Source organism: Danio rerio, chromosome 6 (genome assembly GCF_052040795.2).
Source record: "Danio rerio strain M-AB ecotype USA chromosome 6, GRCz13ab, whole genome shotgun sequence".
Lineage (NCBI taxonomy): Eukaryota > Metazoa > Chordata > Actinopteri > Cypriniformes > Danionidae > Danio > Danio rerio.
Genome location: NC_141026.1, coordinates 29044956 through 29070471, shown reverse-complemented (window position 1 = coordinate 29070471; position 25516 = coordinate 29044956). Strand labels below are relative to the sequence as shown.

General features: G+C 36.0%; 1 protein-coding gene across 9 annotated transcripts in view; it reads left to right on the top strand.

Moving 5' to 3' along the window:
• LOC147836365 (uncharacterized) overlaps positions 1 to 25516 on the top strand; it is a 144100-nt gene that overhangs the window by 49584 nt on the left and 69000 nt on the right. For 2 of the 9 annotated variants that reach the window (XR_015493701.1, XR_015493700.1), the window contains exons 2-3: positions 2277 to 2568; positions 6178 to 6237. The exons of 3 other annotated variants lie outside the window; for them this stretch is intronic. Coding sequence is in view for 1 of the 6 variants with exons in the window: in XM_087257230.1 (XP_087113356.1) it covers positions 6178 to 6237 (60 nt within the window). In the remaining 5 variants the exon portion in view is untranslated. The remainder of the gene's footprint in view (positions 1 to 2276; positions 2569 to 6177; positions 6238 to 25516) is intronic. 4 more of the 9 variants (XR_015493696.1, XR_015493698.1, XR_015493699.1 and 1 more) reach the window with 2 other exon arrangements.

Sequence of the window (25516 nt, the reverse complement as noted above, 5' to 3'; positions counted from 1 at the left end):
TTTTTTTAATGGTACTGACACTATGAGACTGTGGTGGTGACTTACGTAGCGATTTTACTGTATTTATTACATGTACTTGTTTTAAAACCGTTTGTAATTTGTAAAGCTTATTCTTGAAATGCAGATGATCACAGAGTGATATGTGGTTGAACCTCAATAATGCAAAATGTCTTGAAATTTGCAGAAAATTTTATGATTTCATCAAAAGTAAAACAGGACCCATTTAAATTATCCACAATATATGCATGTGTCGGTGAGTCTTACACTCACAAAAATAGTATTTAGACACGTTTTGTGAATGATTGGTGTTCATGGTATTTTTGAGCATCTGTTTTCTCACTATAAGAACACACATTTCATCAGGCATTTTATGAGCATTTTGTTGATTTATTTGAGAATAAAACTGCATAATATTTACACAGTGACACTCAAGTGTTTTTTATTTTGCAGTGGAATGTACTTCTCAAAGCAATGATAATGATAAAAATCTTTAAAGTTTAACCTGCAGATTCCCTTCAAAGATTTAAATGTAACATGATTAAAAAACGAATAAAAAATGAAATTGCTTAAGATAAAAACGTATCAATTGAATAAATAAAAAATTGTTTTTTTTGGTAGCTGTAGTGTAAAATGTTGTGATTAATAAAAATGCATTAGATTACAAACTTTTTTAACCATTAAAACCATCATCCAGAAAATTGAAATGAAGAAAAAAATAATCAACAAAAAATGCCAAATCACCACGTTGCTTTTTTGTTATGAAGTTTACTACAACACTGTGAACAATTATTAACGTTTATGTGGTTTTCATACTGTATTTATAGCACTACATTTGTTACAGCAGTGTGTCTTTCAGTGTTCTTAACCAAATTGAAAAACAAATTTTTAAAGAGCCCCTATCATACATTTAAAAATGTCATATTTTGGTTTTGGTAGTCTCCAACAACAGTCTGAAATGCATGCAAGGTCAAAAAACACTTTCATTGTCTTAAAATATGCATTTATTTTTACCTAGTTATTCCAACGGCTCCCATTTGATTTGTTCAGCGACTTACCCTACTTAGCTCGATGCTATTCTGCGCTGATTGGTCCGATGACACAGACCAGCAATTGGTCGACTGCGTTCAGCATTCAGAAGAAATGCCCACCAGGACTTATCAACAATTTTAAAGTAGTCAGAGTGCAGAGTGTACAGTATATGTGAGCCCAATGTAGGAGTGCATTAAAGCAAACACAAGCATATTGCTCTATTCTTAACTTAAATAAATACAAAGACACACATTCAGTATTATTCCACACAGTGGCCAAAGCTGAACTATTTTGAAACCTGACCGCCTCATGTGTGTAGGAACAGCTGATGGTGACCATAGTAATGACAAATGGCAGAGGATTGCGAGCTCACAAACACATTTAAATCTACAAATAAATCATCACACATTGCATTTTCAACGTGGTTTTAGACACGATATGATAATATAAAGAGTTAACCAAATACAGCACAAGCCCTGTGGAGCTGTTATAACAAAACACAATTAAATACATAATTCACAAGCTAACGTTAGAGTAAACAAGGAGGCAACCATTTTGATCACACTTAAGTAACACATGTGAAATGGAGGAAGGAATAGTCTTTTCTGATCCTTCCTTTAACAAATGGCTGATGAACCTTGATCGAACAGGATCTGCTAGAGTATTTGTCTTCCTCTTTTTCTTTCTACAGTGTTTGTGGCCAGGGGTTTTAATTTTCCTGGGTCTGCACTCGCAACAAATGGGCGGGGCTTGAGTTCCGTATCAACGTCACGCCGACACGGCTAAAGATTTGTTATCCCGATGATTAATTTGAACCACTCTGAGTCAACTCTTTTATACATGAATCAATAGTTTTAAACACGGTGCACTTTCAGATTTAAGCCTTAGCTGGATATTCCACTTCACTGTGTTATACACTGTATGAAAGGTTATTTTTAAAAACCCATAATAGGGGCTCTTTAAATAATATTTTTAAGATTTTCTCTTGCAGAACTAATTTAGCATCAATACCTCTAGATTCCGGTGCCACTAAATCCAAACTTTAAAAAAAACTATTTACCCATACTCACGTACTGTGATGCATCTTGTCCAATCGCTCTTTATTTTGATCACTAAAAACACATGAACAGAAGCAGAAGCCCTGTGTTTGTATGCCATAGATACGTGCTGTTTATTCAATATCTGAGGAAACGAGAAAGCCAGAGAGATGCAACAGTTTTGATTACTGCTTTGCTGCTTTTATGCAGGTCCGACAGGCCGTGTCCTCTCAGCGGGACGTCAGTGGTTCTGTAATTAGCCCTGTGGGGGATCTGTGCTGTCTGCTGGCGCCTCACAGAGTGAGCATTAGCCTTGCCGTTTTGCCCTGTTCCTACTCATCTGCAACACACTCTCATTACAAGCTGAACCGCAGTGAGTCCTTACGCTGGGTCAAACCAACAGGATGGCCATAGAGCACAGCGCCACAAAGATCAACGCGCATTTTGCCGGAAAAGAATGGACTCGAAAGCTTGAATGCAGCGATGGATGTGCGGTTTGTAGGTGAAGTGTGGTTTTGCTTAAAGTTAACCCTGATCCCGTTCTTTTATATTGCTTTGAGATTCAAAAATGAGCCATTCACAGCGAGAATGACTTCAATTTGAAATAGAACATGTCAATGAATAGTGCGAATACTTGACTAACTTGACTCGTGCCCTGGGCCTTTGAGCGGTGCACGGGCCAATAAAAAATGTCCTGTTTATATTGGAGCCTGCTGGGATTTTTCAAGGTTGCTCTAAGTGGAGCCCAGTTGGAATGATTGGGTTGTTAAAGCTTTCGGGTTAACTATACCGAAGCGACAGTTTGATGTCATGGGGGCTTTACAGAGGTGTTGAAACTAGTGCAGCTCTCTTGGTATATTTTGTTTGTTAATTAAGAGTTTGAATTTGTTAAAGTATCAAAGGAAAGGCTATTGTGAGAACAGTTATGGATACTGCATTAAAGAACTCTGACCTGTGTGTCCTTGGCTAGATGACATGCGCACATTGCTTCTGCACAAAAATATGCGTGCATTGCTTATATTTTTTATAATTTTGTTTTCTTTTACTTTGTTTTACTATATTTTACTTTACTAACTTAATGAACAGTAGGGGGGGGGGGGGGAGTTGAACACGTCATGGTTTTACTCTAAATAATATTTTTGAAGGAGCTGTTGACATAGAATAGATCCAGATTTTGGTAAAAACCCAAATAATACAAACATAAAAATAAAAGAAAACTAATAAATCTGAAAAATGAGTTTTGCGTAATAACAATGCAATGACACAACGAGAAAACACTGAACTGCTGAAATGTATTTAATACTTTATATTAAAGGCTTTTTTAGTGATGGCAGCTTAGACGACTCTCATATGGAGAATCCAAGTCTTATGAATTGCTCAGGTGTGAGTTTTTCACAGACTTCAACAGAGTGTAATATCTTGATGGTTTTGTGGGTCTCGGCTGTCAAATCTGATCTTTATTTTGTGTTTTCTATTGGATTCAAGTTAGGTGATTGGCTGGGCCATTCTACAGATTGTTTTTCTTTCTCTAAAAGCATTTGAGAGTTTCCTTGGCTGTGTTTTGGCTCTCATTAAAATGTTCTCTCCGGTTTCATCTTCATCTTCTTGGAAATGTAGATGTTGGATTGAAGCAGCTAATGCTAATTTACCATGACGAAGGGCAGAGGGTTGCTGAACTACTGAGAGATTTTTGCTGCTGTCTTGGCTTTCTACACCTCCCTTTTTCATGTGTTCAATACTTTTCCCTTTTCATTTTTTATGCATTACTTAATTTGTAAATAATTAGATTTGTTTTATTTGAATATATGGATTTCTTTGGTTATTATTAACATTTGGGGACATTTTCAAGTCAACAGCACCTTTAAAAATATGTTTTCTGAGAAAAATTGTGATGTGTTCAATACTTATTTTCCCTGGTGTATTACCATACAATTTATTTTTGCCTTTATATTTCTAATGTAAAGGAATGTAGTGATATATAGAAAAGGAATAGGCATGAACCCAGCCAAATAGCTCAAAGACAAATAACGGCGTGAAGTTCTTGTTTAATGATGTTTACATCAATGATAAAAAATTTTATCATTGTTTTAATTTAATTTTTATTTATCTGTTCAAACATTTATTCTTTTTATTTTATAGTACATTCAAATAGTTATGTAATAAACTTTTAGTTAGTTAGTTAGTTATTTTAGTTGTTTTCTTTTATGATAACATTTTGCAAACTGAATTACAAAAATGTAATTCTAAAAAGATTAGAAAGTTAATTTAAGTTTGTTAATTAAACATAAATTATAAGTTAATAATGTTTCAACATAATTATTTTGTTATATTTGATTCAGCCTATGAATTCAATTACAAATCTAAATTGAAATGATTTGTAAAGCTAATTTGAATCAACTTAAAATATGTTAGTCATTTTACAAGTGCTTATAATTAGCTTATATGTAATTAAAATTATATAATAAAATACAACACTAGTGTTTGCGTTGGTTTCCTCAGGGTACTCCAGTTTCCCCCACAGTCCAATGACATGCTGCAAAGAATGTAAGGGTGTTTTCCAGTACTGGGTGTTGGCTCTAAGGGCACTTACTACATAAAACATATGCCAGAATAGTTAGCTGTTCATTCCACTATGACGACCCATGATGAATAAGCTGAAGGAAAATTAAGGAATGAATGACCAGCCCACCTCCCACATATAAGCAACAAAAGAAGTCATGCCATTGACCTGTTAACCGCTAGGCCACAACTGCAACCTTAGCATCCCCCACACTTTAATAGTGAATTTAAACCCAAGTTGTTTATGTGTCACGCTTTTGCCTAAATTGTCTGTACATTATATGAAAAATGTGTCACCCAATATTAACCAAATAATCAAAGGAATTGCTAAAAGCAATGGGGGGTTTTGGGATTAATAGCATTATTTACAAAGCTATAGCTGGGTATTGCAAATGTGTCTAAGTTAGCAGCTACACATTTGTTCCCAGCGCAGTAATTGCCTTTTGAAGTGCGGTGCTTTCACCCGTCTTGCCTGAAACAGAAAAGTGATCAGAGAACAAATAATAGAGCTAAATGAAATGTGCCTTGTTGCCGTAAGTCTACCCTGAATGTCTGAGCCTTTCCAGTCAGCTTTGATGAGCTCTAATCTCGTCCTTTCTCTAATCCGTATTGGTATGCCTTGTGTAATGTCTGTGCATTTCAGTGTCAAAAGAAGAAAACCGGTGTGTTTTTCATAGCAAAGAAGACGCCTTCATACATTGTTGCTGTTTTATAGTTTGCTTTCAAGCTAGTGTGCCTAAAACGGGACCACCAGTGTCCAAATTCACACTTGCCAAGCATTAATTTAGCGTATTGATGGTAAACATGGCTTAAATGTGAAAATAAAAGATCAAACCCTTATTGTCAGATCAGTGCTTCAGGGGGTGTTTAGATGGCACAGTTTTTGACTAAAAATGGAAACTTTTAATGCTGTTTGGCAGTTAATTTGAAGGTCTGAAAATGCACACTTCAAAAAAAAAAAACGTTTCCTTTTTGTTTTTGAAAGTGATGCTACCATGATACCATGACGCCATGCACGTGTGCATTACATTTTAGTCTGTGAATGTGTAGTTGTGTACTGTTTCTTTACAAAGTGACAATGCCATCTACTGTTTTGGCATGCATAATATTTATTTATTTTTTTTATCTGTGTGAATGGGAATTATTTATGTATTTACTGAAACGTTTTACAGAATTAATTAGAGAAAAAACATTTCTGTTACATTAGTCTCTGTAAAGCCTTGTGTAAAAATCTTATATTTTAAACAGTTTTAATTAGATTTTACCCAACTTAAGGCTTTTAAAGGTCATTAATTAGAGCAAGTGGTAAATTTTATAAACACAGATGATGTTTTATGCACTGGGCAATTCAATTTTTCATTTACTTTGTTTTCCATTACAAAAGTTTATACATTGTTGAATTAGAGATGCGTTAACTTAAAATTTGACTTGAGAAATTATATGTTCTTTTTGATGAAATTAGCAAGATTATTTTTTGCATTTGAATTAAATAAATACTTTTCTAAGGCCTTTGGATATGTTTTTTTAATCATAAACTTGTTGCGTTTTTCAGGTTCACCACCAAAACCATGACTTTTTTCTACACCATGATCAGTTGGGGAAGGTTACTTTGGTAAGTATAATACTTAATTAATCTCCAAGTGAAGTTTATTAATAAACTAATTTCGAGAGGATCACGTGCTTATGATTGGTCTCAGCTGTTCCTGCATCAGCTCATGATCGATTATCCAACTACATGGTTCCTTACTCACTATAAATAACCACAGTTTTTCTTATCAAAATATTTTCGTCTTGAAGAAGACCCCAACTCCCCCTCCTTTCCAGATGAGCGACACGGCGGCCCAGTGATTAGCACTGTTGCCTCACAGCAGGAATGTCTCTGGTTAAAGCCCCTACTAAACCAGATGACATTTTTGGGCTGAGTTTTGCTCGTTCTCCCCATGCTTGCGTGGGTTTTCCCCGGGTTCATGCAATCTAAGCAAATTAAACACACAATATTGATACCATAGCCAAGCTCTTAGCGAGTACACCTCCCTCAGTCATCCATATCCGTAATTTAGCTAGAAATAAGCCAGGTGGAGTTTATCGAGATCTACCTGATCTCAAATTCCCCTCTCACCTGCAAATGGGAGGGAGCCCAGGGCTCGAGGATCTCATAAGCTCAGGGCTCTCTCCCAGGACAGCATGCCAATCAAGCTTTATTATCAATCATCAACTAAGTGTGAACTCATGGAAAAAGTAACTTGTTGTGTTACTTAGGGTGCATTCACACCTAGAGCTTTGTTTTGGAACCTGACGCATTTCCCCAGTTAGTGTGGTTTGTCTGGCATATGTGAAACCAGCAATTGCGCTCAGATCTGTGCTAATTAATCGGTCCGAGATCGCCTGAATGAGGTGGTTTCGGCTCGATTGAAACGAACTCTGGAGCAAAACAATTGTTCGAACTAACGAACCAGGCTACATCACAGTGTGTTATGGATATGTAAAAGGCATATATGGCTATATGAAGAGAGAATTACAAGTAGGCCAGGATATCATTCCTACCGGTAAATGTGCATTTCATGTCAAACACAAAAGTGAAAGCATGCTGAACTATTACCGAGAGCTGTTTATCAGGTAGGAAAATCAACTAAACTGCAGAGACTGAATGGCACTGATGAGAAGATGACTGAAATGGTCTTAAACAAATGCACTACAGAATATTACGTTTACACACACAGTTCAACTGCTTTAGACCAGAGCAATCAGCAAGATGTGAAAAGAAACCAAAACTGCAGAAAAATACTACATTTTGTCATCATTTGTCCAATTGTTTGTTGCCGGTGGTCCAAAGTGAATCACATGTGTGAAAGTACACCAAATCTAATCTGTTTCTGGTCTTGGTTTTAATTATGCAGAACCAAAACCGGAATTCTGACCGTATGATAGCCTTTGATAAAAATATCAAGGTTTTACGGTATTGTTTTTACTGCTTTAAAATATATTCTTTTTAAATGTCCATGTAAAAAACAACACATTTTTTCCCTTTGAAAATAGTTTGAACACAATGTATTTTATTTTGAGAAACATTTAAAGTATTTTGGAACAGTAAATTTATGTCAGGTTAGATAATTCAAATAAATCATTGATTCAGCTGTCTTCATTTGTTTCAAAAACACAGATTTTGTTACAATTTTAAACAGCATCTTTGAATATCTTTTCTGCTGGAGATACTGTTGTCCTAAAAAAAACTAAAACGATAAAAACAAACAAACAATAAATAAATAAACAAATAAACAATCATACAGATACCTTAGAAACGATGTAGCAGAAAATTTGCGGGTTTTAAAACGTTGACTTTTCCAAACCACGCTATACCTTAAAAACGGTTATTGTCCCAAGCCTAGTTCTGATACCTTCTGGTCTCCGCATTGTTTGGATCTCGATATTCTCCACTCTAGGCAGTGTCTTGGTTGTGGTAGCTGGTCTTAACTACAAAGCTAAAAAAAAGTCTTAAATGGATGTTTATAAATCATGCAGAAAACTTGTTCTTATGATATATTATAAAATACTAAAAATAACAACAATAACTTTTTATATTTATTAAATATTTTCATTGGCATTTGACTGATTTCAATACATCAACTTGATAGTGACCTAGGTAAAAAACAATTCACATGATAAAATTTTCAGAATAGCATCTGTTTTTATTTGTGATTTCATTTATGTGTTTAACTTCAGAGCTTTACTGTCAGCTATGGGACCAGACCCAACAAAGGCAGACATTTGTTGCCATCCATTTTCCACATCAACAGCAACTTTGTCTGGTTTGTCATCCAAACACAGCTGTGCAATGTGCGGATGAGGGTATTTGGAAGCCAAATAATGCTGATGGCATCCTGGGTAAATGAGGGAAGATTCACACGGAATAATGAAGGCCGGAGCTATTTCTCTGTGGCTGATGTCTATCTAAAAGGCTCAGTAAATACTGTTTCTGAACTGAAACTCTTATCAGCAGATATACATATCCAGTGCAACCGCTGGCCCCACATGAGGGCTGTCTATCTCCTACATCACTTTTAGTCTTTACAAGTCTGCTTTTTGCCATTCTTAGACAGGGCAGAAACATGTTCCGCCGCATCCGATGCTTTCCCCTTTTCCCCTTTTTAGAGCCCACTTTCAGAAGGTTTTCCTCACAGTTCTTAGTGTTATATAAACTGAATGATAAGTGTGCTGTAAACATGTTATAATATATTGAGTAATATATAAAACATTTTATAATATGTACTGATATAATATACAATGACAAGAGAAAATGTATCATCCTCTCCTTAAAAAAAAAACTTTCTTCAGCAATATGGGATGGCAAATTGGAGACTGTTGAATTCCAGCAGACACATAAAATCACGTCTTGTTTGCCTACTTGCTTGTTTCATGATTGCATACTACTCATTTGTGATTTTTTTTTTTTTTTTTGCATTTTGTATTGTGGCCTAGATATTTGTATACAAATGTAGTTGTCCACTATTATGTAACTTAGTAATTTTGACATAATAAATATGCTGTTTCAATAAGAAACACAAGTTGGGACGTTTTCTGAGGCAGAAGTTAAATAAATATAAATGAGCTAACTTTTACTCAAATTTTCTCTAAAAAATGAATTAATTAATACTTGTGCAGTGTTCAAATTTACTACCCTTTTGTTATGTTTGGGATAAAAACAGCCACTGAATTAAACTGTTGCAAAAATACATCAGATAAATATCTTTCCCTTTTTTTTGTGCATTAATCTATTTCTCAACCTATAACCTGATCAGTCCTGCTCAAAACTACTCAGATGTTAAGACAATTTACAGAATTTTAACCCTTTAATTACCAAGTTCACAAACAATGTCACTGATTTGGTGAAAAAAACACTCACAATGATGTATTTTCAATATAAAATGTAATTGTAGACTTTTTTCTTCTTCGATTTTTTTAACCTTTTATCACAGTCTTGGATATATGAACAATTAGTAACAACACTGGGTTTGATACATTGTTAGATTAATTTTTTTTTCTCCTTAATTTACTGTTGGTGCCTATTTTGCCCCATTGACTTCCATTATAAACACATATGATTGTGCATAAAGATTTTGTTTTAATTTACTTTATGTAGTTCTGAGAGCTGAGACGAACATTTTGATTTTCTCAGACACATCAAGGTAAGTGTGTTACACACTCTCAGACCCACATACACACACACTTTAATTTGCTGTTATACTCCATATAAAATACAGAAGCTTTTTTCTTTGTTAATCTAAAGAGTTAATGGTGCCAAGTGGTGGTCAACAGTAAAAATTACAAATGTTTACTCTTTCCAGCAGGAAAAACCACCAACAATCAAAAATGCATGATTATACATTATGGTGTCATGGTTTGGTAAAAAAAAAAAAAAAAATGTTGTTCTAATACAAGTCAATAGGGCCAAAAACAACCACCAAGAGTAAATTAGGAAGAAAAAATAAAAATCAATCAAAAACAATGCATCAAAGGCAATGTTGTTTCACATGTCTTTGATAAAAGGTAATAAAAAAATCCAGTTCAAAATTACTTTAAATGTTGAAAATACGTAATTTCTTTGTGTTTTTTTTCCACCAAATCAGTGACATGGTTTATGAATTTGGCAGTTAAAGAGTTGAAATCCTGTAAATTTCTAAGAATTTTAATAGTTTTAATCATGACTGAGGTTGGATGTTTTCAGTGGATGTTTTTATCCCCAACATTACAAAAAGGGTAATATATTTGCCTAGAGTGTATTGTTGATTATTATTATTTTTTAATTCAAAGCATTTTTTTTAAATAAGATTTGTCACCAAACATCATTTTGTTAGCTGAAACAGAGAAAAAGTTGTGGCCATACAATCACCCCAGAGTGGATGAAAACATCCCCAACAGTACATAAGGGTTAATGAACATGTAAGTGTATGTATATATTAAAGTTTATTTGCAAAAATACAGATAATACATTTTGTATTGGGGCCTAGATATTTGTATACAAATGTAGTTGTCCACTATTATGTAACTTAGTAATTTTGACATAATAAATATGCTGTTTCAATAAGAAACACAAGTTGGGACGTTTTCTGAGGCAGAAGTTAAATAAATATAAATGAGCTAACTTTTACTCAAATTTTCTCTAAAAAATGAATTAATTAATACTTGTGCAGTGTTCAAATTTACTACCCTTTTGTTATGTTTGGGATTAAAACAGCCACTGAATTAAACTGTTGCAAAAATACATCAGATAAATATCTTTCCCTTTTTTTGTGCATTAATCTATTTCTCAACCTATAACCTGATCAGTCCTGCTCAAAACTACTCAGATGTTAAGACAATTTACAGAATTTTAACCCTTTAATTACCAAGTTCACAAACAATGTCACTGATTTGGTGAAAAAAAAAACACTCACAATGATGTATTTTCAATATAAAATGTAATTGTAGACTTTTTTTTCTTAGATTTTTTTAACCTTTTATCACAGTCTTGGATATATGAACAATTAGTAACAACAGTGGGTTTGATACATTGATAGATACATTTTTTTTTCTCCTTAATTTACTGTTGGTGTCTATTTTGCCCCATTGACTTCCATTATAAACACATATGATTGTGCATAAAAGATTTTGTTTTAATTTACTTTATGTAGTTCTGAGAGCTGAGATGAATATTTTGATTTTCTCAGACACATCAAGGTAAGTGTGTTACACACTCTCAGACCCACATACACACACACTTTAATTTGCTGTTATACTCCATATAAAATACAGAAGCTTTTTTTTTTGTTAATCTAAAGAGTTAATGGTGCCAAGTGGTGGTCAACAGTAAAAATTACAAATGTTTACTCTTTCCAGCAGGAAAAACCACCAACAATCAAAAATGCATGATTATACATTATGGTGTCATGGTTTGGTAAAAAAAAATAAAAAAAATGTTGTTCTAATACAAGTCAATAGGGCCAAAAACAACCACCAAGAGTAAATTAGGAAGAAAAAATAAAAATCAATCAAAAACAATGCATCAAAGGCAATGTTGTTTCACATGTCTTTGATAAAAGGTAATAAAAAAATCCAGTTCAAAATTACTTTAAATGTTGAAAATACGTAATTTCTTTGTGTTTTTTTTCCACCAAATCAGTGACATGGTTTATGAATTTGGCAGTTAAAGAGTTGAAATCCTGTAAATTTCTAAGAATTTTAATAGTTTTAATCATGACTGAGGTTGGATGTTTTCAGTGGATGTTTTTATCCCCAACATTACAAAAAGGGTAATATATTTGCCTAGAGTGTATTGTTGATTATTATTATTTTTTAATTCAAAGCATTTTTTTCAAAATAAAATTTGTCACCAAACATCATTTTGTTAGCTGAAACAGAGAAAAAGTTGTGGCCATACAATCACCCCAGAGTGGATGAAAACATCCCCAACAGTACATAAGGGTTAATGAACATGTAAGTGTATGTATATATTAAAGTTTATTTGCAAAAATACAGATAACTCATTTTTTTTAGTAATCTTGATGTTTTTGTTGTGCATTGAAGAGCACAATTGCAAAAAACACAACAAAACAAAACAAAGCAAAACATGATTTATAGAAATTACTAAAACTGACAAACCTGTTTATCTTAGAAAAAAATATTGTTTTGCAAATGAACTTTTAAAATATATTTAGAGAAACAAAAGAGTATCTGAAAGTATGTCTGACCTTAATGCCCTTCAACCCACTTCTAGTCTTGTCACATTACATGTTTCTATGTTAGTTTGGACTGTGTTCCATCTGATAGGCCTTGTTTCTATGTGTGGTCTCCTCAGGCCAGCTTATTACGTGATAAACTGTGTTTCTGTCTTTACTCTGCCTGTGATATATGCTAGTACCACTGGAGCAGAGCACAGGGGCTCTTAGTGTTTAATAGGGTGACTTCACAGCCCACTGGCCATGTTTACCCTGCTGCCACAGCAGCTAAAGGCACAGTAACGTAGACGAGGTCAAAGCCCGGGTGAAATGTTTACCTCGCAGAACTGTGACCTTGACTTTATTTGACACACGGCCTGTGTTGAATCTGTGTCCCTTTGGCCTGCATGAGGTGTTTGCTAAGACAAGAGCTCAGCGGCAAGGGAAAATATCATTTGTTAGCATCATAGCAGATTCTGTCAGCTGCTGGCTTGTTGCCACGGAGACACAGCTTTTTTTATTTCATTGTATGCCTTAGCTTTCAAGTTGAATTTCTGAAAGTCTCATGCTATACACTATGGACTTGCACTAGGTGACCGAGTACAATGTACAGTCACAGGCCACTTTATTAGCTACACCTAATGCTAATGTAAATATCTAATCAACCAATCACTTGGCAGTAACAAATTTGAACATGTAGATGTGGCTACATCTGAAAGCTTACACGGTGTTGTAACTTTTTTGTAGTATGACAATTAACTTGACCATGCATTTAAATATCTGCACTCGAAACCACACTCAAAAGAATATTTGTTCGAACTACTTATTTAAAAAAGGCTAAAACAACACAATTCTTGAGGTTTTTTTTTTTGGGACATCTTAATTGTTTTATGTTCAATCGACTTCAATTTTTCAGAACCAATTACCTTAACGGGAATTGTATTTGTTAAGACAACATTATCGAATTGTGTGGAACCCTGTATTTTTTACAGTGCACCTTACCAACAAAGCCACATTTGCACTGCATGGTTCAATTGACCCAATTCCGTATTTTTTTTTTCCATGTGGCACAGATCGGATATGTCCATGTAAGCAGGAAAAAATCACATGGACTCCGATTTACTCAATCAGATTCAGGCCTTGTTCATGTGGAAATGTATCCGATATGAATGAGATCTGTGTTCTCGTGTCTGCAAGCAGGTAGATGGGATTTTTGCTTGTCAATGCGAGTCACGCATCATTAAATGCTTTAAGTTCTGAACAGACTTCAGCAGAGGCCCAAACCCTAAAACCCAGAGAGAGAGAGTGCAACGTCTGCCTCGTAAACAACAAACTAAAACTGTTGCATACATTCCATGCATAAATCATGCCATGGACATTACATTAAAATGCCTACTGGTTTAAGAAAACCTAGATTAAAAGAAGATGGCCAACTGAGAACTTTTCTGCTATAAACTATAGTAAAACAACGTGTCAAAAAGAATAAAAAAATGAAACCCTGCAAACAGATTACCATCAAGATCATCAGCGATCCAGCCTGTGCAGATCGCTGGTAAAGTCAGAGAATTAATAGAAATACAAATCTGCCAGTATGTGGTCTACAATATCCAGTCATTCAACACACACACACACCTGCTTCAAGTCTCCATTGATTAGACTCACTCACAGCTGAAGCCGCTCATGAACTGATTACATGGACTATAATTTAGCACACAAACACACAAAAATTGCTGAATCTTGTTTACTGTTTAGTGACATTACAATGCTTCCTTTGTACTGCTTTGCCATGTTTAAATCCTCGCCCTGTTTATCTGTTTATACCTGTCTGCTGCCTGCCTTCTGACCATCTGCCTCAGTATTTGATTACGACTCTGGATTGCCTGTATACATCTGTTAGCCCCTGTGTTGACCATTGCTCACCTGACCTCGCTAATTAACCTACATTTGGATCCGCATCCATGTTGCCAAGCGTCACATTATTGTTACAACAGGAATGGAGGAAAGAGCGCTCTTTTATTATGAGCTCTTTTTTTCCTAGTCATTGCACCATTGCTGTGTGCAGTGTAAATGCAGACAATCAGATATGAGTAGTGGCGGGCAAAGTGAGGCTTCATGAAACACTGAAACAGTCGAAGCAAATGTGTCGAAGCTTTGAAATGTTTTAAAACCCATCTCTACAGTGACACCTATTGGTCACTTTTTATGTATTGCACTGGAACAACTTCAGCTAAGAATCAGTTGAGCAAATTGAGGTATTAAAACCCACTTTGTAGAATAGAAACTTCAAGTGATATAGTGGAGTGGTGCGAGTTCCTGATTAGCTTGCAGGGATAGTAAGTTTGAATCCAGGCTGATAAAGCTATTTTTGAATTGCTTAATATCAGTTTGAAATGCTCTGTTTTCGTATTGTTTTGTTTCAACATTTGTATGACATCCGAATAAACACGTTGTGAATAAATATGTCTTGTTTTAGTCATAAAACAGGGTTGTTGCTCAATCAGACATGGTTGTGGCCGGAAGTTAACAATAATTATTTATATTATTCATTAAATTTCCCATTTATTGTATTTTATTAGCGTCTACTCAAACCCTAAACCCAACCATCACAGTACTGTAAAAATAATAATTATTGTATTACAGTGTAACAAATATTTTACTATATTGATGGCGTATTCACAGCTGTATCCTATCTAGACTACACCTTAAAACATTAACATTAATAAAATACATAAAAATAAGGATTTTGGAGTATTTGTACAAGTTGGGATTCAAACCCAAAAGCCATTTGAAGCACAGCAACAATGTGTACATGCACGGTCCACTAGGCTATGTAGGACAAAGATTTTTTCTGACCCTGTCAGTCAAACGCAGATTCACCACATCTCGAAACACTTCTGAGATGATTGATGCTTCAGTCACGTGACCTGGGTGTTTCAGATCATGCTTTGGTACAGTGTTTCGAAACACTTGCGCTTCGGGATCTCGACACTGTGTCAGCCATCATACGAGTCACGTATCTATCTATTTAAAAAATGATGTAAGAAGGTCGTCAAAAATAAAAAAAGATATAGTCACAAAATCAGATTTGAACATCAAGATCTGCAGTGTAAATGCAGGCAAAATGGTATGGGTTATAATCTAAAAATGGTAAGGGTTATCATCGACATGCCAACTAATTCTTATTAGATTATAAGTAGACTGTTAGGTTAGGGTTAGGGTTGGGGTTAGTGTTAAGGCTTGTACACACCAGGACGATTTTCATTTGCGTTTATCGACAGCGTTTTTCAAGACGTTGTTCCGGTTTTAAACCCAAACGATTTTCACTGGCGTAAAAAAAGAAAACAGAAAAGTATGCAAAATCACTCCTTGACGTTAGATGACGCTACACAACTTTAAGCTTCTGACACCTGCTTGTAACACAGAAGAAGAAGACGACGTTGACATGCTTGTTGTTATAGATGGTTCAAGTAGCAGCTCCCGCTCTAGCGATGAAGAATGATTACTGTTCACCAAAGCAATAAGCAGCTCCACATTCATATCGCCTCTGGGCATCTTCTTTAGTGTGCACTCGCATTGACAGTTTTGCGCTTGAGCGCCTCGAAGTGCTGTTTACTGTAACCTCAGCAGCTCCGTGCACGTGAACAAAAGTGTCAATCTGATTGGTGGAAAAGGTTTTAACGAAAACAAACATAAGGTGCTTTTTAAAAAAATTCCACTTTTACGCCTGGCAATTTGTGCGTTGGTGCACAATCACAGTAACGCCCTTTATTTAGTCACGAGGTGTTAAATGTAGACTGAAAACGTGAGCAAAAACTGTCTCAGTGTGCACGGGCCTTTAGGGTTAGTGTAAGTTGACATGTACTTGCTAAGTTACTATTAGTCAGTAAAATGTTTGTTTAGCAGCAGTTTCAACAGATATTGAGCTGACAGTCTACTAATACTCAAATGGACTATCAAAATAAAGTGTTACCAAACTACACTCTTCCAGCAGTTCCTCGCATCCAATAATTTTTTGACGCAATGTTGTTAATCCATCTATGTGCTATAACATGTAAAACTGGATCCTAAAAGGAACATTCAAAAAGCAACTAATGTAAACACCCTTATCATATTATTATCTTATTCAGATTAAGGCAAATATTTTGCCTTATATTCATGTAAACTTAGTCAATGTCTATCTCGTCTGCATCTGTGTATGTGTGTGTGTTGCTGCTGTGAAAATCAGTGCATGCACATTCTGGAACTCCTCTTTTCATGTAAACCCTTCTCTCTTTCACTACTCAACACTCCCACCTAAGCAAAGCTGGACTCACCCACTTTTCTGCCTTTTTTTAAACTGGAGGTGTGACAACACCCTGCTGAAACAGGGTTTCATGGCCCTTTAAACTATTTTTACTTAGTAAAATTTAAGTTTAAATATCACTAATTGAATTAACTAAATTGGCCTTAGTGTGTTAATGGGAGAGTGTGTGGTGGTGTTTCCCCACACTGAGTGTTGCACTGTTTGGGTTGCGGCAGAAGGACCCTCCTACACATTACATTGCTTACATTACACTCGCCTACATTATGCAAAAATAATTGGCAATTCATTCCACTGTGGAAACCCCTGATAAAGCAGGGACTAAGTCAAAGGAAAGTGAGTGAGGTAAGTGAGGGAATATGATTTTTAAAAGAGTCCAACATTCTATACTGTTTTATCAGTTGTTACGATTTAATATGTGCAGCACAATTTTTCCAGCACTGTGTTGTGACTGGAAGGGCATCTGCTGCATATGCCAGAGTAGTTGGTGGTTCATTCCACTGTGGTGAAGCCAAAGAATATTGAACGAATTAATGAATTAGTTTATCATTCAGATGCTTGTAGGCGTTGATGTGTTTTTCCCTTTGAATACATTATGCACTACATGTACTGTACCATATATGTACTATACTGCATGTAGTATGTAAAACTTGATGTGCATTGGTCTCAAAAAATTCTATGCCAAAATCATATCTTTTTAGATAATTAAATAATACTACTAATACTATCAACATATGGCCATTGTTATTCTTCTTTCCTGAATCTGAAAAGTAATACCTAATACATCTCACTACTTAGAAATTTCATAAAAAAGACACTTAAGTATCCAGTTTTTGGTTAGTAAATCTGTATGTTTATAGTGATGATACATGTAACTTTTTATATTAGCGTCAGGGAGTTTTGGGAGTGCAGGATTTATGTTCCCTCCCAAGCGATCTGTCCTTTTTCCACTGTCACAGCAATTGAAGAACAGTTGGATAGAGAGAAAAAAAGAGAAAGGAGAAGGAAAAAGCAGACGAAAGGTCAACAGGATGTGAAGCTTCTATTATCAGCAATCTTCTCCTGGCTTCCACAGGCAGCTTGTTTCTAAACTGCCACCTAGCCAAGCATGAAGGGAGTATAATTTTAGCCAATCTCCCAGTAGCTTGGGTGTACAGAAAGCCATTGTAGGCCAGCAAAATGGTCACAATAGAGGCACTGGCCACTGATAAAGATCTGCATAGGTAATGCCAGGACAGCAATAAGTGAAATTTTTGCGTCCCCGCATTCAGACGGCACTCCCTTACAGCCCTGACCACTATTTGTCCCTTTGGCTTTGAAAGTGATGGATAGCATTTTTGTGCAGTATAATTGCAAGGGCTAGAGCATGTGTGGAAATTGATTAATTCCCCGAGCGAATAATGCATTACCCTGGATACTTCTTTACTGTTTATCAGGCCATGCAGCCAAAGGCTTTGTTTGCTCTCTTCAACTTTTCCCAGCTACCCCTAACAGGGCCTTTTCAAGGGATCGTGGCTTTGAAAGGCTTCTAGTCATTTCGGTAGAATTTGTTGTGCTACATCTCTGGTATCAAAGGTAATGGTGAGGGCAGAAAGCAAAGACAAACACGTAAGCCATTATACCTGCACGTGTCACACTTCAAATCACATTTTATTCTGCATTTTTTTTAAAGAAACCTTTTCAATAAGAACATATATCTTATAATGAAGTCATCATTTTCTCACCCTCTTGTTTTTATTGTGCTTTTGGTCAAAAATAGTCTCAGAACATTTAAACCTGAAATTACAATATGACAGGTGCTTTGTTTGTTTACAAAGAAAAAGTTTTTTTTTTTTTAGCTCTCTCATCTTGTATTTACAGCAATGGTCCTGTATTTAAAACTAAAACTTTGTCAAAACATTCGACTTTGTCTTTCACATCAGGTTCACACCCCTAACGGACAATACTATGCTTGTGTGTTGCACTGCAGACTCTAATGTCATACTGCCTTTAGTAACTCTCACTGTGATCTGATTCTGAAGAGAAGCCAAAGACAGACAAAGTTGTTTTTACATTTTTTTTGAAAAAAAAAAATAAATAAATAAAATAAAATAAAATTTTCTTGAAGCTTCATATGTTTAATGTTGAACCACTGAAGTCACAGATGACGTATCAATGTTTTTGGTTCCTTTTTTTGACTTTGAACATTTTGGAACTCTGTCTGTATATCAGAGCCGGCCCAAGGCATAAGCGAGCTAAGCGGCTGCTTAGGGCCCCATGGCCACCAGGGGGCCCCCAAGAGTGCATGAAATTACTAACTTTAGTTTTTGTCTTAGTTTGTTGGAGAGTTTGGTTATAGATTATGGGTGGGGCAAATACATCAATATGCTCTGGTGCCATGAATCGATATTTATCTAAATGTACAAAAGATCTGAATTAATTAATCTACTCTGACTGCAGCCATTTAACGATGTGGCTGCAGTACACCCAGCTGCCACCAGGTGGCTCTTCCCGTAATGGTGGATCAACAATACATCAGAGACGCACCAGCCTTTTTAACCACTGACAGATGAGCGCTTGCAATTGTGAAACTTTATACAGGAATATGGGCTCACACTATTTAATTCCGCCAAAATATATAAACATATCAATAGGACAAGAACACATAATTTGAAGGGTTTTTCATTTATTTAACCCTTGCAGATCTTTGCAAAGTCTTGTAGATGGTATTTTTGCTGAAAATATTAGATAAATTAAAAAGAAAAACTTAAAAATAATGCTCTTTTTAAATTGATAAGTAAATAACTAATGTTCTCCACTGCTGGAGGCATTGTAAGTGCTCAGAGGAGTCTGTGCTCACCTTTCTGAGCATTCCAATCAGTTACTGTTCTTGAAGAAAATATATTAATCTAGTGGCAATGCAAAATTTTGCATGATTAAAAATAAACCAGGGCTATGCATAAAATACATCAAATAGGTTGGCCAAGTTGTAATAAATGTCTTTAGTTTACAGAAAACTAGAAAGCAATAAATTGCTATTTTAACTGTTTTCTAACATGCACAGTTGAAGTCAGAATTGTTAGAATTATTCGCCCCCCTGTTTATTTTTTGTCTAATTTCTGTTTAACAGAGAGCAGATATTTTTTCAACACATTTGTAAACATAATCGTTTTAATAACTCATTTCTAATAACTGATTTATTTTATTTTTGCCATGATGACAGTAAATAATATTTGACTAGATATCATTCAAGACACTTCTACACAGCTTAAAGTGTCATTTAAAGGCTTCACTAGGTTAATTGTGATGCTGCTGATCTGATTAATTTAGAGATGAGCCCTCTATCTCTGCATTTTTCAGCTTGTTGAACAGTTGTGTGCTTTTATACACAGTTGCAATACTATAAACATGTGCTTTTAATAAAAGAAATGCATCTTATAACTTTTTGATGCATTTTTTACTCTTCATTTGCAAAAATTTTATATATCATGGTTGGTTTTCTTGTGATCAAATTTCACAGCCATGTACTTTGAATCATTGACAGTTGGTAAATACTGCAAAGATTCTTTCCTTTTTATTGTTTTTGTCTTGTTTCTAGTCCAAATATGTAAAAAATCTTAAAGAATAAACATTTTCTAGAAAGATTTTCTGTGGAAAATGCTTTTTGATTTAATTTGATTATGATTTAAAGTGATTTTTTTTAGATGTTTGAACTAGAAAATACAAAAATTATATGCAGGAAAAAAAGCATATTTTAAAATGTAAGCAACACAGCTACAGCAAATAAAATTAATAACTCGTGTCTTAAACTTAAAGTGTGCAAATAATCAAGGATTAACGATAATATATCATATTGTCTGCACCAAAGGGGCCCCAAATAAAATTCTGCTTAGGGCCCTATAAAGGCTTGGGCCGGCCCTGCTGTATATGGAGGATGAGGGAGCACTCGGGTTTCATCTAAAATACCCGAAAAACTTCTCTCCATTCTTACTAGAAACTGTAAAATGATATGTGCTTGCTGACAGTGGCATTGAACAAAATCAGTTACTGGAGGTTGGTGGAGCTGTGATCAAAGCTGTTTTCTTTTTTTGTGCGCGTGTGTGTATAGTGGGATTTGTGATAACAGATGGAATGTAGATGTATATGTTATGCGATTGAAAGAGCAAAAAAGGAGATCTAAACGACTAAAAAAGCTACAACATATTATTGAGACTGAGAAAAGAACACAATGGTGCAGTAAAAGGTGACCGGTAAATGCAGCAAACATTAACTTTCCGTATATAGTCTTGTGGCACTTTAAAATACTGTGACAGTAATTAATTTGTTTGGCATGTTCTCTTTCAGACAATGTAAACTTACGCCGCTGTTTTGCTTGTAAACATGGTATGTTTGGCAAATACTAAAAGTGGTTTAAAAAACAGCCTTAAACAAATTAGTCCACAATGATCCACAGTCAGTATTTTTAAACATTTCAATAAACGATTCATTGAATTATTTTATTGCAAATTTGCAAATTAAAGTTTTATGAAAAAGGATAGCAAGAAGTTTGATGATTCTAGTTTTGTTTGGACCTGGAGTCCTTCCTGTGTGAAGTTTTGCATGTTTTCTCTGTATCTGTGTGGGTTTCTTCCAGGTGCTCTATTTTCCCCCACAGTTCAAAGATATGAAGTGTAGGTAATTCAACATGATCTCATAGCAATTCGTAATGTTTTGAATTAGTGGCTGATTCATATAAATTTGTACGATCTCATTCATACAATTTAGTACAATTTGGCTATAGTACAACATTAGACTCTAGACTGCGGCCGTTTTTCTGTATCAGCGGTAGACCCACACAAAATCTGTGCACATAGAAATGCTGATTTTTATCGAAGTTTTCGCCCATCATTGAGTTTATTTATTTACTTGTGTAAATATGTGTAAATGTGTATTTATTCAGTGTTTAAATTAATTTCACTAATACTATTGTGAGATTATTATAGCAATATTAAAATGGTCACGATTTATTTACAAAACTGTGTGTTATGTAATATATCCTGTATTTTAGACATATTATATGAGAAACTTTCTTTGTTTACTAAATAAGTGGATCTAATTGGATTTGCATTATAAATAAAAAATTAAAGTAAAACAATGCATTATGTTTTATTTCATATATTAAGTTTTTAGCTATGATACTCCTTACATCATTATGCATAAATTTACAAAATTCTTTGTAGAAATAGCAAAAAATGTCCACAGATTCTGTCTTGCCCTGCTCATCGGTAAATTATGCCAGAGCCACGCTGAACTTTAGAGCGCATCGCAGCCCTCTATTAAGTGTGGGTACACAATGACCAATAGGCTTTTAAGTTTAAAGGGGTGGTTCACTACAAAATCATATTGTAAAATTTAGTTGATGTGAAATGTAGCTGTGTGAACATAGAGCTGACCAACTCGTGTAGCAACAGGAAAATAAATCAAGGCTCACAAAGGCTGCATCCCACATCTTGTGCTTTATTCTTCTGTCAACAGTGTCACTGTATATTACAGAACAATAACTTAATCCGAACATCAGAGAAAAATAAAAATAAACATTTGTCACGCGCACATGCATTTCTCATGTTACATGCGCCTACAGTTGGTTCACACCCACACACACACACACACACACACACACACACACACACACACACAATGGCGATCTCTCCTATAGGAGCCGCACCCCATTTTCACTTGTCAGATTTTATTTTAAAGAGCAGGCAGGAGGTTGACGGACTGTTTACACAACACTAAAGCGTGTGCTTGTAAGGGCGTGACTTGGAGCCGATCCGCGAATCGCAGCAAATTATGACAGGTAACCAATCAGAGTCACTTTAGGGCAGACCTTTCAGAGGAACTAGAAAATCAGTCGTTTTTATGTTAGCTGAGTAGCTATATATAATCAAAGTGAGATTTATGAAAAAATAATGTGATTTCAAGTGAAACATGAGCACACATTGCTTTGCATCTTATAAACACAACCAAGCCTTTAAATTACATTCTGGACCACCCCTTTAAGAACTCGCTCTAACCCTAACGCTCAAAAGGCGAGCAAGATTAATATTTACATTTGTTTATTTGCTTAAAATGCTTGTTGTTGATGTGTTTATGTACTTGAGTTTTGTTTAAAACATTTAAAAAGAGTGTTTTCTTTGAGCAAGTCAAATTAAATTATACAGTTCATAAATCTGACTGCTTGTATTAAATGACAAAATTGTATTAAATAATATATACATATCTATATATTATACATTTTAATACAAGAATTATTGTGCTGTAAAATCTATAATTGTGTATAGAAAACATTGTCACTCCAACATGAATGTCATGAAATCAATATGAAAATATAACAAACTAAATTTAAAGGTTTTAAAGGTTTCATATATAACATTTTATTATTAATTTAATTGAATTTAAAATACTGTAGTTATTTTTTTAATTTGTCATGACAACTGTCAACTTTATTGGAAAAGTGGTATTAAATAAAAAGAAGCATAGTGTAGCATAACTTGCGATTTTGCTTGGGGTTTCTTTGTTGCTATTAAAACCATCACTTCAAACCTGCAGCTCTCTTATGACATTAAAGTAAGTTGCATTTTAAATCGCAATCGCAATTTTGATCAGATAAATCATAATTTGTTTTTTTTCTCCAAATTGTGCAGCCCTAGTCCTGGGTTGGGGCAAGAAGAGTATCCATTGATGAAACGTATGCAAAAGTAATTGATAGCAATCCCTGATGAAGCAGGGACCAAGCAGACAAAAAGTGAGTGACTGAATTTACAAATAAGGCACAACTTGCATCCAATGTGCTCAAGAGCACATACCTGTAATTTCTTGGAAAATTGATACAATTTATAAATAATAAAAATCTAATTTATTACATCCAGTGAAAGAACAATGTTGATGATATACAGTATGCAGCAATTTACACTGTTATGCTATCTTCTTGATCTTATCTTTATTATTAGCTTATCACCCATGTGTATTTTAAAATATTGCATGACAAACAAGTAATAAAAATTACAAATTTTGAATAATATTTTAAAAACGTTTTATACATTTGAAAGATTTTATGTTCATTTGAGGTGGTTTTTGGACCACTCTTTATGCAAATAAATGTATTTACTGAATAAACTGTGACATAGCGATCATTTATGTGACTCCATTATGCTAGTCTTGTTTACTGTTGGGGTGGCATGGTGGCTCAGTGGTTAGCACTGTTGCCTCACAAAAAGAAGGTCGCTGGTTTGAGTCCAAGTTGAGTGAGTTGGCATTTCTGTGTGAAGTTTGCATGTTCTCTCAGTGTTGACGTGGGTTTCCTCCAGGTGCTCCGGTTTCCCCTAGTCCAAATACATGCTGTATAGGTGAATTGAATAAACTAAATTGGCAGTAGTTAATGTGTGTGTGAATGCAAGTGTGTATGGGTGTTTCCCAGTACTAGGTTGCAGTTGGAAGGGCATCCGCTGTGTAAAACATATGCTGGATAAGTTGGGGGTTCATTCCGCTGTGGTGATCCCTTATGAATAAAGGGATTAAGCCAAAGGAAAATGAATGAATGAATGAATGAATGAATGAATGAATGAATGTTTATTGTTGGTTGCTAAGTTACCTGTAACCACGGGAAGTGACACATACAACTGAGGTTTGGATCCAAATGCAGATTTAATCGAAGTCAGGCTAGCAATGGTCAACACAGGTGCAAACAGCTGTATAAAGGCAAATGCAGAATCGTAGTCAAACACAGGCAAGAAGTCAAAAGGCAGGTGGCAGACAAGGAGAACTGGATAAACAAGGCTAGGTCAAAACACGGGAAAACAAGACAAGGGAAATGCGTTGTAATGTCATCTACAGATAAACAAGACTCTGCAAACTAAATGAGTGAGTGTGTAGCTTAAATAGTGTGTGCAATCAGTCTCTGACAATCCTCAGGTGGTGCGAGTGTAATCAGTCTAGATGAGGAAGCATGTGTGAGTGTGAGCGGAGTGCATGTATGAAAATTTAGTCCAGAAATGGCGGATTTGTAGTCCATGGTTAGTTAGTGAAATCCAGCGATCTTATGAAAGACGATCGCTGGGAATCGTTACATAGCCCTGCCTCTAAGGAGTGGCTTCCAGACACTCCTAATACTGTTCAGGTGGGAGGTGGAGCAGAGGCGGAACAGGGGGAGGGATGGAGGGCCAGGACCATGCAGAGGGGGCTTACCTGAAGCACGGAGCTGAGGCGGGCCTGGAGCGTGAAACTGCGGAGGGCCTGGAGAGTGGAGCTGCGGAGGGTCCGGAGAGTGGAGCTGCGGAGGGCCCGGAGTGTGGCGTTGCGGAGGGCCCGGAGAGTGGAGCTGCAGAGGGCCCGGAGAGTGGAGCTGCGGAGGACCCGAAGCGTGGAGCTGCGGAGGGCCCGGAGAGTGGAGCTGAAGAGGGCCCGGAGAGTGGAGCTGTGGAGGGCCTGGAGCGTGGAGCTGGAGTGGCCCTAGATCATGAGGCTGTGGAGGACCAGGAGCATGGAGCTGCGGTGGGTCCGGAACATGAAGCTGTGGAGGGCCTGGAGCGTGGAGCTGCAGTGGCCCTGGATCATGACTCTGTGGAGGGCCTGGAACATGGAGCTCTGGTGGGTCAGGAACATGAAGCTGTAGTGGCCTGGGATCATGAAGCTGCGGAGGGCCTGGAGCATGGAGCTTCAGTGGCTCTGGATCATGAGGCTGCGGAGGGCCTGAAACATGGAGCTGCAGTGGCCCGGGATCATGAGACTGCAGTGGGTCTGGAACATGGAGCTGCTGTGGCCCGGGATCATGAGGCTGCAGAGGGCCTGGAGTACTGCGGTGAGCCGGCAGGGCTGGAGGCTTGTGGGGAGCCGGCAGGGCGAGACATCTAGGTGGTGCCGGCAGGGCAAGACGTTTGGGTGGT